Raw genomic sequence first — 16,599 nt, 5'->3', positions numbered from 1 at the left:
AGTCTGCCATCTGCTAAGCAGAGGACAGGAAGGACAGCTTAATTACTCTAATACTGATGCAGGAATAGCTGCCTTTGCTTTTGCAAGTGGGATTTTTCAGGACACAAGAGAATTTTGTCTGAAGGAAGGAAGGAAAGAGTTTTAAAAGATAATGAGGACAAGAGGTGCGGGAAATTACCCCCTACACTTTCAGTCACTGAGGTATTGTGCTCACAACCCCCACTCAAAGCTAATATGAATAAAGTCACACTAGATAAGCTATCTGGGTAATTGTATGTCCGGTGCTAGTGTAGAGAGCAGAGACTGGGTAACTTCAAAGAAAGCTGGGAAATTGTCCTTAGGGAAGCTTGTATTTGTGCAGGAAATACTCTTTCACAGTAGTGAAAAATCTTCTAAAATTTGTATTCTGCAAAATTGTTTTGCAGTCGTATCCTTTGCCTGCTTATACAAACGTTGTGTCTTGCGAAATAAAAACAAAACAAAAACCACCAAACCCTGTATTATTTAAACTTGCTTTCTCAAATACTCATTTTGTTAATCTTTCCAGACAGCCTTGTGACATTTATTTCACGTAAGGCTGTTGTGTATCCTTTCACATTAAAAACTCCCCAGTGGGGAGTGGGAGGGGCTACGTTATGTGGAGTAATTTCAGTGCTGGGAATCAAAATGTGGGTGATTTGTCTGCATTTTTAATTGGTACCAGAAGTTCTGCATCAGGGCATAAAAACATTTTTGGCTTGTTTTGTATTGTAGAAAATGTTTGGGTTCAAAGGCTAGTGGACAGCACTCCTGTAAAAATAGCTACTTTCTAAGAGGTAGTCGGTGAACCTTTCAGAGGATGTTGCCCACATCAGAGGCATTATTAAAAATCTAGAAAGCATGCCTTTGCGAGGAGGTATCACATCAGTTGGTTCTGTAATCTCAATTTTAGGGCAACTATATTTGAAGAAATGCAAATTAAAGGATAATCTTTTGATTCAGTGAGATGACATTCACACCATACCTGGGCTCAGAGTTGCTAAAATTCACTGACATTGACATGTCTTGCTTACTTTGTAAGAATTCTGGATAATTATGTGTTTGTGTAAGTAGTTTGGATCAAGGTATTGCTGTCATCATTTTCTTCAGCCTGTCTTTCCTCAGTCCACCCTCACAATTTGTTTCAGACCCTAATTAATATTAAAAAGAACCTCAGATGTCTCCCACTTAACTAGAACATATCTTACTTGCTTAAAGCTTCTTATGTGTGTAACTTTTTTCTTTATGTATTGCTTGGTGGTTTATTTAGGAACCTTATTTGTCAGTGTGAGTGAGTAAGGTTTTATTACAAAAAATAACAAAGTGCTTGCTAAGTCTCCTACTGATGCTTATGATTCCATAAGTCTGAAACATAAAGGAAACCTGGACAATACACTAATCATATGCAGTTCCCGAGAATTTTCTGTAGAGTTCACAGTGTGGTAGGTGCTTTGAATACAAAAGATACCATCACTCATCGTTTAATTTCACAACATGAGCATTCTGCTGCTTCCCTATAAAAAGACGTTCAGGTCCTCTTCCTTATTTAAATTCAAGAAAAAAAAAGGGTTTTAATGAAGTTAGTTGAATAAACTAACAGGTGGTGTGGTGTTTTTTTGTTTTGTCATGTTTTTTGCTTTTTTTTTGTTTCTTTTAAGCAGAATATTTTGCATTCAAATCGGGGTCATAGTAGCAAGAAGAATAAGGGTCTGATGAGCGTGCATGTTGGAGTGTGTTAATTCCTTGTTAGTGATTCAGAAAAGGCACAAAGGGAACACTGATTGTGGTGGAAGGCAAGCCTTGTTCTCTATTATGGCTGTTTCATTAGGGCCTCTGCATGAGGCCTAGCAATCCATTCAATGAGAGAACAAGTCCTTTTAATTTGAGCTCAAGGATCTTGTTTAGCAGGTCAGAAATCGTGCCTTGCAATTCGTAATTAACAAGCCATTAACTAGTCTGTTGTGAGATGCTCGTAATCTTGTCTAATTAAAATGCTATCAAGTTAATTCATAAATGTGGGAAAACTTAATGGTGGAATTTGCCTTTCGTTTTGTTTATAAATTCAGTTGTGAAGAGGAGGAGCTGGCTCTTACAGCGTTTTGATTAAGTTGACATGCCTTCGGTGTGAATTGTTCGTTAGCACAGCAGCTTTCACCACACGTATTCCACTTTATAGCCTTCCTCTATAGGAATAAAGCCCCACAAAGACAAGACTGCTGCTTGCATTGCTATGCATATTTTAATGTGAATTGCTGAGATTTTTTTTTCCTGTCTCTTACTTTCTCTCCTTTTTTTAACGAGTCATTAAGGAGCAAAACACTTCTGAAGTTCTTTCTAGGCTATTCCTATTGGCCTTTTTCCAAATAAAAGAAAAAAAAGTCAATCAAATGTACTAGAATTTGAAGGGCTAAAATAAGATCCTTTCACTGAATAATTTCTTTCTTTTTCTTTGGTTTTGTTTGGGGGGGCGGGGTTTTTTGTTTGTTTTTTTTTGTTTGTTTTGTTTTGATGGAGTGAAGGCTCTGCATTCCTCCCAGTCTGCTATATTAAAAGCTCTGTAAATAGGTTTTGAAAAAACCTCCCTGACTCTAAACAAGTAGATTTAGAAGTTTGCTATGAACGATAAGGCAATTAGAGCTCGTGTGTTGTGTTACTGTACATTGGGCACAGTTTGTTGTGACTGATTCTAAAAAGGGGTTTAGAGGTGCATTCAGTGTCCCTTATTCGTGAAAATCCTGAAACACCATAATGTACACCACAGCAAGGCACAGTTACTCCTGTGCATAAAAGAACTCTACTTAATAGGTTGAAAAAATAGAGGTAGGCTGGCGAAGATCATGAAATAACTTGGTAAGATCTCAAATCCAAGTACTGTGATGTTTACAGGTTGTGAGAAATGTTTGTTTCTTTAACCCTTGTTTTATGGCAGGTTTAAACAATGAAGAGTACCAAGTGGTCATTGGAAATGATACAACCCATTACATTATTGATGATTTGGATCCAGCAAGCAACTATACCTTCTATATTGTGGCTTATATGCCTCTGGGAGCCAGTCAGATGTCAGATCATGTGACTCAGCACACCCTTGAAGATGGTAAGACAAATAAATACCACTCATTTTAAGTGAGCATTTTTATTTGCACTGAGTAGAAAAGTGCAATCAAGTGCTAACATCTCTCGAGGATCCAGTGACATCAGTGAGACTTCTGGATACATGCAGTCTAAGACTGAGTTAGCTAATGAAAGGAACGAGAATAAGGTAACATTCTGACAGGACAGCATTATGTATTACATGGTGTCTTTTTTTACACTGAAAGATGTTTCATTAAATCAGGTAAGTAATTGTTCCAGATCTTTAAGAACTTCCTCAGTGCTGAGAATGTGTTGGAAGCCTAGGATTTTGAACTGCACACCCAGTGCATCTTCTGGAAATTTTGAAGGAAAATTTGGAATAACAATTTGACATACCAAAAAAATTAAGGTGGTAGTTTTTGATGTGCGTGTGGGGATGGTGTCTGTGCTTGTTAGTGGAATCTGAGTTTCATAAAAAAAAACGTACTGACTTATTTCCGCGCAGTGGTCTAACTATCCAGAACATCATGTCAACAACAAATTGTTTAGTACATCCCACTGGAACTGATTAACAAATTCTGACAGTGTTAAGCTTTGGCAGTGTGGAACATTGCCCATTCCAGTTATCCGCCTGTCTCTTTGCCAGGAGTTACTACCCTTACAACACAGTTGGTGGAACGGAATATGCACAGAGTCTTCAGCACTGCAGGGGGTTGTCTAGACTCCTAGTTTAAGCTTCTCCATCTAACCTTGACAGTCAGTTTGGCAAAGCAGTAAAGTGCTGATTGCCATCAATTCCTGTTGGCAGCAATAAGAGATTAAAATGTTGAGGGCTTTACAGAAAGGACTATACTGTATGAAGTCTACACTGTATACTAAGTCTATACTGTATGCAGGTGAGAAGTACGAGCAGTGTCAAGCTATTCTCAAAATAAACAAGACTATACAAAACTTTTTATTTACTCTTTTATTACAAGTACCTCATCATAGGTTAAGGTGTCAGATGAGAATTTTACATCTTTTTCCTGAGCTCAATAGCTTTTGTCCTTTTCTTTTATAGTTCCCTTGAGAGCTCCTGAAATTAGTTTGACGAGCCGGAGTCCTACAGATATTCTCATCTCTTGGTTGCCAATTCCTGCAAAATACAGGAGAGGTCAGGTGGTCCTGTACCGTCTGTCTTTCCGCCTCAGCACAGAGAGCAAAATCCAAGTCTTGGAGCTTCCAGGGTCTACAGATGAATATCTCCTAGAAGGCCTGAGACCTGACAGCGTCTACTTGGTTCGTATCACTGCTGCAACAAGGATTGGCTGGGGAGAGGCATCTTTGTGGACTTCCCACCGGACTCCGAAAGCTACAAGTGTGAAAGGTAATTGTTATGTTACTGGCACCTTGGAGATGGGGTCAGTTGCAGGCTTCATCTGAGAGCTACACGTTTTTCTGACACGTAGCACAAGGATGTGAAATACGTTTTCCCATTACATGTTCTTATTCTAGTGATCTAGAAAGTAGTTCTCTATGCATGATTTTGTGGATAATCTGCACAAACTTCTGATTCCTAGAATAATAAATTAAACACAGTTAATAGTTTTAGGATCAAATGTTGATGAGGAGCTAATCTGTTTTGTGCTTTACATGGGACAATAGGAAGAAAAGCTGTTACTATTTTTGTGTTGATCTTTGATTGTTGTCGCATGATGGTATATAACATATCTGACACAGTTGCAGGAAACTTTAAATCAAACGTTTTAGCCTGTAGCCTTGTTTCCAGTGATAACACAGTTTTCTACTGTTCTACATGATTTTAATCAAAAAACAAACAAATTCAAAAAGCATAGTTCTTCAGTGTCAAACCCTTTTCTTCATTTTGGACATTACGCAGTGGAGAGGCTGAATTCAAAAATGTTTTTTTCCTGATTTATCATAAATTATGCTTTTAGATTAGCTATAGGGAATCAAACATACTAATAAAGAAGAATGAACTAGAATGAAGAGTGAACTTAGGAGTGAAGGACGACCAGATTTTTGCATGGATTTTTTTTTCTCAAATATCATCATAATAATAAGTATATTTCTCTAAAACCAGCACCAAAGTCTCCTGAGCTGCGCGTGGAGCCAATGAACTGCACAACCATTACAGTACAGTGGCAGCAGGACTCTGAGGACACTGCAGCTATTCAAGGGTACAAGCTGTATTACAAGGAGGAGGGCCAACAGGAAAATGGACCAATTCTCTTGGACGCCAGTGATCTGCAGTATACTGTCAGTGGTTTAGGTGAGTGTATAAAATACTTCTTAACAGTTCTGGAAGACAATAAGATCAAAGGACGTCCTAGGGATCTTAAATCTTCAGACATGTAAGGCAACAATGTTAGGTATGGCCATGTATTTTCCCAGCAGTAAGTTTTGCAAGTTTGAGTTATGCTGCTGGTGGAATAATCCTATCCCTAAATATATGCTGCACAATGCTTGGATAACCAGGTCTTATTAATCTTGTATAAGTTGGAAGAAAAAATACCAAAGATTTTTCTCTGGTGTTTCTAGCCTATGTCTGTGTTATTTGTAGCCTTTTTCACACCTACACTGCTCTACAAGCACTGTTTGTTCACTGCAGAATTGCTGTAGGACACACTACTGTAAATCCTTGAAAATTTTACTGGGATGCTGAGTAAAAATGGACTACAATTATCTTAAAATATTAATGGGATAGTAACATGCATGGTGTGGTAGCTAGTAGTCCCTCTGCGTGTTATTTCTTTTATATTTTAAGCAGTACTAGTAAATATTTGCAGAACTGAACATGAAGATTAGAGCACAGAGCTTTCTGAGTCTCATTGGAGTCTTTCCATCGATCATCAGGCTCTGTTTCCTTCTGCAGCTCTTGCCAAGTATATCAGTACAGATGTCTTGATATCACCCTTAGTTAGAAGGTGCTTCTGTATGTATATAAAAAAAACTGAGACTTTTTTCATAAAAAGATAGGATCTATAATATAATCAGCAAATGTAATACAGGACTTGACACTTAGTATTTGAAATGTGTCAAGATAGTTTATTAGGGGTAGTGTGGAGAATTAATCTTTACTAAATTAACAAAATTGACCTGTAGTCTTAACTAGGTCAAATGGCCTCTTGACCATGCTCAGATAATTCTCATCTGCTGCATACAGTCGAGATACTATTTTAGGGGAGAGCATTCTGGTCTGTTAACTGGACAACTGACCATCTGTGACCATTCCTAGCCAGAGCATCTGGCAGCAGCTGACTGTTTAACTGAGCTGTGAGACAAAAGAGCAGTGGGTTGGAAGGATGTGATGTCTGTGTCCTAGGACATAAATAAATTTTTTTGTCTTCTTGTTATGCAGTTACTAAACAATAATTTCACACAGGCAAACTCATTAACTGTGTGGCACCCCCCCCCCCCCCCCCCCAAAAAAAAAAATGATGTGAATTTTCTCAGTATACTAATTTTCCTCAGATTAGGATGTAGTTTTACAGAATTCTGTATGTTTTTATCGGGTTTCCTTTCCAGTAAGCACACAGAGGAGAAAACAAAAGCAAAGTGAGTTTGGGAAACTGACTTTCACATTGGTGATTGATAGCATTGATGATGTAACTACTGTAAATGACTTTCAAATGGTTGCAGGACTCCTGATGGAAAGATAAGGATGATAAATCAGAATCAGCAATGGCAGTGTAAAATAGGTTTCAGTGACTGAACATTAAAGACGTCAATATGAATATTATGCCACATTTTAATCTCTTGTTGGTTCCTACCTTACGTTTTTGAAAGCGGATCACTCTTACGCCAGTGTTATGTCTCCCCAGTTACTTCTGTGTATTTTGAAACTGGGTTATTTAGCATGATAGTCACCATGTAAATAGAATTAAATGATCTGATCAATGTCAGGGCTGCCTTTCTCAAAATAAGTATTCACAGTTTCACATATACATTTGTTTGTGTTAAAGGTCTTGGCATTTATTTTTCAATAGCAGGCCATTTCTCAGACAAGTGTAAAATTCCATTATCACTTGAATTTGCCACAGGAGCAGACTCCTGAGTGCATACCATGCATTTTTGCCTCTATTTTTAATTCTTCCTTTGCTTCTTCCTGCTCTAGAAAGTTCTGACTCTTTACTTAGCAGAAAGTCTTTCATTATGACTTGACGAATCTGCTGTTACAGGTTCTGTTTTGGTAATGTTTCAGAATGTGTGTTCCGAAGTTGAAGCGAGTTTGGTTGGTGGAAGGGTTTGTTTGGGAACCTTCTTTCCATGGCTTTAAAAGTCGAAGGGAGTGTCCAGAGAGGGTCATTTCCCACTTTTCAATGTCTTCAGATCAGTTTTTCTTAAAGAATTTTAAGGATGTGCATATATATCCCTGCCTCAGTATCACCAGTAATCACTATTGCACTAGGTATTTATTTGCTTGCCACAGCTCACTGTGCAGCCAAATATATGATCATTAGGAGGGTGGAGCCTGTACAAGAGGAGCAGTGGCTCTGAAGAACCCATTTTAGGCTTATTTGGTTTATCGGAGCCAGGAACTCTTCTTAACTATGTGGCACTACTGATGGGAACCTCATTCTGCAGCCTGCATCTAGAGAGATTAAAATCACGCAGCTTCTTGCTTATCAGACTCGAAAAAACGTGATCCATGATGATGCTGCAACACAAGAACACAGTTCTTAAAGCTGCCTGGAATTAATTTTCATTAAAGAAAAATAATAGTTCTTATGCTAGTAACAGCAATATTTTTTACTAATTAAATGGATGCCTCTGGTGATGGGGGAATGCAACGTGTTCTTGTGCCATTAGTGCCTTTTACACTTGGAGTGAGGGAGGAAAGGAAGAATGCACTCTGCAAATTCATTCTTCTTTAGTTGGTCTCTAAGAGCCCTACCACCTTGTGTAATGGTAGTTACAGTTTCAGAAAGTTGCTCTTAGGTGACAAAGCTAACACAGGGTCTCACCAAATGCACACAAACCCGAAGGCAAGCAGGTTGTGGCAGAAATGTGTACACCAGAGGTGCTCTCTTGTTTCTGTTGTATACAAGATGATATCATGCAAAATAACTGTTTTCAGACAGAAACACCTTAGGGGATGGAAAAACTGGTTTGTTAGCTTTGGTGAAAACGCCTTGAGCATGGGAGCACACGTACCTGGGCCTTGCCCTGGTGCAGGGCCCTTCCCAGGAGAGCCTGTGGAGCGGAGCGTCCGTGCTGGGGACCGCAGCCCCCAGGAGCACCGCTGGCTCCCCGGGCTGGGGGCACTTGCAGGCTGCAGGGGCTGGCCAGGACCTGCCAGGTGACTGGGGGACCATGAAATGGAGCCCATCTGCTTTTTTTATATATGTGTGTGTGGGTATGTTTTATATATATATATGCACGCATGTGTATACACATGTATATGCGTGTGTATAAACATAATAATAATAATAATTGTTTGGTGGTTCCTGTGAGGCTTGGAGAGCCTGCAAATCTTCTGTCTGGGAAAGCTGCTTCTATGCTGACTGGGGTTACCTAAAGGTGTGTGACGTGAGGGATATCACAATCCCTTGCTGCTTCTCCTGGTACTCCAGTTTTACATTAACTAGTGGCGGCATCCTATTCAGTCCAGTTCCTCTGGAAAAATACTTACGTAGTGACAGACTCATTTATGCAATATACTCCGTGTTATCAAAAAGTTCAGTAGTAATCAGCATAACTTCCTTGCCTCCCTGAAATTCTTCTTTGTCCTACCCTTTTCTAGTTACAGAGAGGAGAAATGAGGAAAAGTGTATTTCACCCCTCACTTGGACAAAATATCTAAGTGCTTTTGTGAAGAATTTGTCAAAATCTATATGATGCAAAGACATGTTTTGTGACCCTGCATGGCACTCTGGTCTAAAGAGGGGGCTTGTGCAGAAGAATTAATAAGCTCCCTACTACATTTAGCATTCCCCTGGAGATCTGGCCTTCAGTTGTTTAATTTCCCCTGGATCTATTTATATTGCTTTATAACTATGATTATACCTAAGTTTCAATCAAGAGCAGCAAAGACAAGGTCAATCTACAACCTACAGAAATGGAATAAAGATATAAAAGAAGAGTCAGCGCAAAGAATTTCTTGAACTGAACTGTCAGATGCATGTCACCCAAGTGCCTTTTGAAGTAATTTCATAGAAGTGCTTATGAAGTTTCATAAAGCAGTTGATATAATGGTCTGATATGACATAGTGGTTTGATTCCCCCCCCCCCCCCAAACATATTGCAGATGTATGCGTGAGAAAGTGTACATCTTAAAAACTTTAGCTTTAATGCCATCTTTCTCATTAAGAGCTGCAAATGTTGTAATATTGAGAAGGAATACTCTAAGAGCATTGTCTATTTTTTAATTTCAGATCATGACTATTGGTGTGTCAAGGTAGTTATTTCTGATAGCTAGAGCTGTAATTTCAGTTTGATCCCAGGTTTTGTTTGTGTCAAAATGTAGTCTTGCATATTTGTGTCTGAAAATTTTGGGATATCCAAAATTGCATATGTGGGAATTGATATTACTGTATGGTTATAAGTTACCGTGAAAATTTAGCTTGGGATTCACATACAAATTTCAAGGAACCAAGCATTTGAATGGTTTAGTGAAATAATGTGAAAAACCCTACAACTTCAACTTCAGCGTGCTTTTTTTTTTTTAAAAAAAATTCAGTTAATTGTTCTCAAATTTGATTTGATAAAGTATTTTCTAGTATTGCAGGTCTTTATTTTTGCTTGAGATACTCTACGTCAAGTCAGACATTCACATTTTTATTTGAGCAAATTGCAGCAGTCTTAAAATAAATACAGAAAAATCAGAAATGACATCAGTTCTTAATAAAGAACAACTAAAAGCTCATTTTTTGTTTTGTTTTGCTTATAATAGCAGATGATAGTCCTGTATGCTGTAGCCATTATACCTACATGGTTGCATAGTGAAAAGTGTCTAATAGCTCAGTAGGTGACCAGGACAAATATTATCATTTATTACCACTGTTTACAGCTGGGTCAGTCCAGTGTTTACTCACACTGATTACATCCTTAAACTAAACCTCTTATCTGTCAATTCTCCTGATTGTGTGTAACAGGCTTGCTACTACAACTTATCAGCTAAAACATGAGGGATTTGCTGAGCGAGGGGAGGAGGAATTGGTTGAATTGCATAGTAATAAACCCCAAAGAAGTAGGTTGGGTGTGCTTAAAGCAGCCTTTTCCTCAGCTGTGACCTCTTACTCTTTCGCAGATGCGGCAGTTTATGTATATTTGTATTTAACAGTTCCAAACTCTTGGGCTAGTCCTGGTATGATATGCTTCTACTACACGTCAATAAACAAGAGGCACATTCCTTGCTTCATAGTCATGAAAGGCGGACCTGTCACCACTTTAAATGAGCCTGTCTTCCAAAGGCAGACATGGCATATCTGCATATCATTTTTTCCTTGTTCCTTTTTTCTGGATTTAGAAGGGGTGGGGGAGAAACCCTTATGATTAAAAGATGCAAGGGAGGGGGCTTTGCTACACTGGAAGTCTTTTCTACCTGTAAAATATCAGAGCCAGTGCTGCTTTGATAAGCTTTTGTCCCTTTTATGTACAGAGCTATATTGCATTTACAGGCTGTAAGTGTAAATAGTGATCTCATATATATATATATATTTTTTTTTTTTCCTGTTCCATGGTTGGTATTTACAAACTGGTGCATTAAATTTTGTTTCAAATGTAAGTCAGTGCTAGTAGTTTCTCTAGATAGATTTGTAGCAGGGAGTTCCTTTTGATTCAGGTTTATTCTTGGACGTGTAAAAACTAGACTGGGTGCCAGGGACAGGGAAGGAGTGAAACCTTTGTCTTGTGCAGCATTTTTGACTAAGTAATTGTTGGTCTGTGCGCAGCGTGATGTGTGCCAGGACAGGGCAGTGGGGAGCAGCAGGAGGTTGCTTCGAACAAATTCACTGAGATGAGGTGACCAGACAAATGGATTCGCAGACTGACCCACTTCCTTAAATTTGTGCCTCTCTCATGGAAGAAAAATACACTGCTCTGTTCAGATGAAAAATCGATTCACTCAGGTTATAAATTCAATTTTTACCAAGCAAAACTGAAGCTCGCTTTTACTGTATGTCCCTTTGTTGGAGCTTATTGGCATGGCATCCATTACAACTGTGTGTCTGGCTCCACTTTATTTAAGCACTCCTAGAGATGACGGAGTGGGAATCCTGGATAAATATCAGCTTGTTTTTGAGCAGATTAGCTCAAGAGAGGCCAGTTAACTATCAGCTGCTAATGCTGCATACTTATTGTGCAGTTCAAGTGCCACATCTGTAAAAACGTAGTGCCTTCCTTCCTGTGCAGTTCTGTGGTTATATTCCTCTTGCAGTGCGCTCTGTCACGTTTGTCTCATAATTACATATTTTCAGCTTAATTTTTGTTCTCAGAAAAAGAGATTACTTTGATTATCACATTCTTTCTGACACTACAACCTTTATTAAATAAATTTGATTTATTGGTTCTTTTTGGTTTTTAGATGCCTGCGTTGTTTTTGAAAATAAATGTTATTTTCACACAGTTGATTTGTAATGGAAAGCTTTCATTAATGTTTAGTGTATCTGCCAATATTAAATTACACCACCAAGCCTCTCAATAGTTTACTGATTTAGCCAGCAATCAAACCTAATGGGTGCTGAAATACTGAAATCTGTAAAATCTACAATAGCAGCATAACTGTTTAGATGTCGATTAAAATGTTACGTATGACAAAACAGGGCAAACGCTCATTAAGAGAAATCTCCGGGCTTCTATGAGTTAAATGCAGAGTTGTGAAATAGTTTTAAAACTGATGGAGAATTATTTGTCTGCATGGTAAGATTGATTTGGGGTCAGAAAGATGTACTCTTGCTCTCTTAGATGGTTAAGATCTTTCAGAAACGGGTAGATTCCGCGTCAGAAGGATTGCCTAGCATTTTTTTAATGTAACCTTCTCAAATGTGCTCCCTGAACTACTCTGCTTGAATCCATTTATCTGGGAAAATAGTCCTGACATCCTCATTTGAACATGCCTTGACTTTTGCAGTGATTCATTTTAACTTCCTAAGTTAGTTGCACTTTAAAGGGGAGGGACAGGGTGAGGGAAGAAATAGCCAAGTGAAGATTGAAGACTGAATGTACTGTACTTCAAAAAACAAAAGAGAGTGTTAAGACCAGTTAAGCCTGGCTCTCTAAAGAGATAGTGGGAGCTGTCAGGATGAAGGAAGTTTCATTATTGCATGGGACGATGCCTTGCAACAATTTTATAGATTAAAAACATAAAGGCTTTATTAAGGCAACAGTAGAGATTATCTTCCATGGGCCGCTCCAATAGCTTTGGAGGTTTATTGCCTGTATTTTGGGAAGACTTTCCCTTTATCAGCTGTCCCTGACACTGAGTTGGGTGCAGTTGTTTTCACTCGGGACATCAGACTAATTATTTTTCACATCAGGCTAATTGTGTTGCAACTCTAAGAACTGGAATCAAGGGGGCTGGGCAAAGCACTGAAAATTGGAGGGGATGTGATTTGCAATTGGGCAAAAGAACTTGCCAGCCTCTAGTACAGCAACTGTATGTCTTCAAAGTATTTCATAGGAAAGTTTTCTGTGGTGGTAAAGGAAAATGCTTGCAGGAAATGCTCTCTGCTGCTCTGTGTTCTTGGGCTAGAAATTCCACCATTTAAACCTAACCCTGTGTGGGAATTCAGTTGGGAAATTGTGTCATGTTGATTGAGTAACAGTTAGGATGTATGCAAATAGTGTTTCATTGTTCATTTGCTGGAGCTGAAGATTAAAATTTGCTTCACGAAAAGGACACGTTGATCGCTATTTGAAGTAATTTACAATTTTCTTGATGTAAAGAAAAACTCTCAAAGTTGCTTTTGAAATGTTTCAACTATTACAACCAATATGTAATAACATATTTTTTAATAGATAAATTTTTAAATGTTACCAATAAATAAAGACTAATTTATTGGAATTGGAAAATGCAGTTTTAAAGGAAAAGAGCAAGCAGGTAAAATGGCAGGTGTGATCTGATAGTTGCTTATGTTTCTTTCTTAAAAAAAACGACAAACCACCACCAACAAAAAAACCACAAAACTATGTACATTATGTTATACAGCCTATTTTTTTAGATCTAAACGGAACTTTAAATACGGTAGTTTTACTTAAGTGGGAGGATTTGTCTCTGGGAGACAGCATTATTTAATTTGCTATTTATTGGACTTCATTAGTAAAATACTTAAGTCCTGGATTGCAAAGAAACTGCTCCTTGGAGAAGGCTTAGAGAAAACTCCTGTTATAGGAAATTAAATCAACATTGTCCATTAATCATACTGCATGTCAACCCCCAGACCTTTCTTGATTGTTCTTGGTGAATGTGAGGAACCATTAGATGTGTGAGGTCCTTAAAGGTCTGAGTAAGTCAAAGGGGAAGAGTTTAAAAAAATGCCACCATTAGCACATGAAAGAGACTTCAGAGTGGACAGAAGAAAACATTTGCTGTACAGGACTAGTTACATTTCTTAATTTTTTTCCTCTGTGTTTTTTTAAATTATTATTTTCTTCCTTTGTTTAACAAAAATACAGATGTTGTGCTTGAAATGTTAACTTTATTTTCTCCTGATTTTTTTTCTTTAACTTTTTTTGGGGATTATGTCACTGCTTTTGATAAAGTTGTATGGGAAAGTTAACAGTGGGGTTTCTTTATGAAACCTGTGTTAGTGATAAATAAGTGCACTTCTAAAGCTGAGCTAATGTGCTTTCTGGTAACTTTCCTGCCCAGAGTAACACCTTGGTTAGAGTGTATTTGCCATGGCATTATTGCTAATAGAAGCGTTTTTCTATTTTGGGAAATGATGCAATTGTGGAAAAGCCAATGTTTTTTCAGGCTGTCAGGAGTCACGCTTTTGTGGCAAATGAAGAGCGGGTATGTGGGAAGTGGGGAAAAAAAGCAATCTTGTGTTGGAAGACGAAGCTTTTGCTCTGAAGCTTTTCTTCCAAACCTCTGATTTATTTTTTTTCATCTAGGAAAAATGTTTAGTAGAAATAAGTTTTGCATTAAAAAGCGTATTTCAGCATTTATACCCACTTCCACAGTATTTTTGCCATTCTTATAGCTGAATATTGTACTTCGACTCAAACTGGTTATAATTACAAAATCAAGACATTTGCTACTGCACATTTTTGTAGAAGCTGTGACAAGGAAATATTTTTTTCATCCAGTTTGGTAGATCAGTTGAAGACTTGGATTTTCTGTCTGTTGCGTGCAACCACTTATGCATGCAGTGGATCTTTGTGCAACTGCCATATTATATATTCAGACAAGGGAGCAGACATAAAATATTGTTTAGAAATACATCTCGAAAATGTGGTCTGCACTTCAGATCCCAGAGCTTTCTAGTAAGGCGATGGAATTGGAAATGTTGAGGAGCAGCAGGGCCAATGGTAGGAGGATGTGTACGGGGGAAGAGGGGCAGATAGGTGAGTGTTGTGCTGCTTTGCCTTGTGTCTGTTTGCCCATCAGTTCCCACCTTATCCTTCCCATGTTTAAGATGCAGGAAGAAGTGTGCTTGCACCCTGTTGCCTGGCTCTGTATCTGTGCGTCTGTATTTGCATGTTTATGTACAAGATGTTAGGGGAAAAATGGGATATCTCTTGGCTTCCTGACCTGGCTCCGTGTCTTAGTCTAGCCCAGCACTTGTTCATCAAAAATATACATCCTACTGTGTCAGTCTTTTTGTATTACTTTTCATTTTCGTAGTACTTGCTAATGTTGGCCTAACCTAGGCTTTGTCTTCCTTCGTGTCTTCTAGTCTTCGCCTTGCTGCTCATGTCCTGCCTTTATCTAACTTCTTTCTCCCATTGGCCCTAGCACCTTAGTAGCAACAACCACATGCCTTGGAAAACCCATAGCTGTAGCATTCCCCCTCAGTTATTTGTGCTGAAACACAAGGAAGAGAAGGGCTGTTTTGGTGGAGCTGGAGCAGGTACTGATGCTTTAAACTGAACGTTGCACAATGTTCATCAAATCAGTGCCAGAACTGACCTGTACATTTCCAGATTTCTGGCTTTGCATTCAGTCTATTGTATAACAGCTCCCCCTTGAGGGAAATGTCTTTTACTAATAAATTCATGAAATGGCTGTTCTATCCATGGGAGTTTTGTGTGGACAGGTTTGGGGTTCACATTTTCTCCGAACTGCGTAAGATGAAGGAGATTCCCGGTGACCACGCTGCATCCCACCCAGCTGGCCACAGCTGGCAGTACCAAGGGGGGTTCTGCCTGTTCTGCCTCCTGGGAAGTCACTTCGTTCTCTGAGCTCATCAGAACGCAGTTTGGAGCCTGACAAAGTAGCAAAAACTCTTTCGGAAGAAAATACCCCGTGTTCCTCGTGTACCTGTCTGTGCTGCCGCCCTCTGCTTGTGCTAACATTTGTGTGGTTGCACAAGGATGGGGGGGAAGTTGCCCCGCGTGAAAACTCAGCAAGGGGAGGTTGTGGCAGGAGTGAGTGCCCGAAGGGTGAGGGGAAGCAGGCTGGCTCCTTTCAGCAGCAGCGTTGGCTAATGTTGCTTTAAAATGCTCATCAAACTGCAGGCTCAATTTAGCCTTTATAAAACTGAATTAATGATGGGAAAACCTTTTAATTGTACAAAGGAGGATAGCTAGCTAAGAGTTAAGTAGCTTTGTGTTTATTTTACTGAAGTAATCAATCAGCCAGACTGCTTTCTATTTTCCAAGTATTGTATAAACTTCATATGCAGAGGAATTACATCAAGATCGTTTCGTTCTCCCTTTTTCAATCAAGATAGTAATAAAGATTGGATTTAAATTTTGAACGGGTTAAGAAAGATAACAAAAATAACCCTGTTTATGAGCAGTCTCCCAGTCTTTCATTTACTACCTTTCAGCTTGTTAATGCAGTGTTTGACATGTATTTAATACTTGTTCCTCACAAAACTAATTAAAAAATATAGCAGGTATGGTGAAAGATTTAAATTACAGCTGGTCTCTGGTCAAACATTTTGACAATTACTTTGCTTCCAACGAGAAGTGATTTTGTTTGGAAAAAAATCAAGAAAGAAAAACATTTTTAAGGCCAAATTCCTGTATATATAATTATGGAAAATACTTAAAACGTATAAAAGCATCCTTGGAAAAAGGGACACCGTCTGTGGAAATTCTGTTCCGTGTTCTGCGAGGATGCAATTTACTTTTCCATGTTGTTATTGCTATTCTGAGCATCCTTTAAAGTACAGTAATATTTACCTATAGTAAGTAGTATTTACATTCAAACATTTTATAATCCATTTCCAAGTGGGAAAAATACATGTACTTTTTTTTTTTTCCTTCACAAAACATCACAAAGTATAAAGAAATAGTAGGGCTATGTTTTCAGCCAGAAGAGCAAAAAAAAAATTTCAGAAGTTTCAGGAAGCCTGACATTTTTCACGCTACTCTTCTTGTTCAGACATTTCTTTG

At 38.5% G+C, this 16,599-nt stretch overlaps 1 protein-coding gene across 3 annotated transcripts in view; it reads left to right on the top strand.

The window, feature by feature from the left end:
- The window catches only part of PRTG (protogenin), an 80,189-nt gene that overhangs the window by 38,292 nt on the left and 25,298 nt on the right, over positions 1-16,599 (top strand). For all 3 annotated transcript variants that reach the window (XM_080551724.1, XM_080551725.1, XM_080551726.1), the window contains 3 exons: positions 2,948-3,112; positions 4,151-4,456; positions 5,174-5,362. In XM_080551724.1, the coding sequence (XP_080407850.1) occupies positions 2,948-3,112; positions 4,151-4,456; positions 5,174-5,362 (660 nt within the window). The remainder of the gene's footprint in view (positions 1-2,947; positions 3,113-4,150; positions 4,457-5,173; positions 5,363-16,599) is intronic.

The sequence above is a fragment of the Anser brachyrhynchus genome (assembly GCF_964034855.1).
Source record: "Anser brachyrhynchus genome assembly, chromosome: 11".
NCBI classification, from domain to species: domain Eukaryota; kingdom Metazoa; phylum Chordata; class Aves; order Anseriformes; family Anatidae; genus Anser; species Anser brachyrhynchus.
This window is presented reverse-complemented; position numbering and strand designations above follow the sequence as displayed.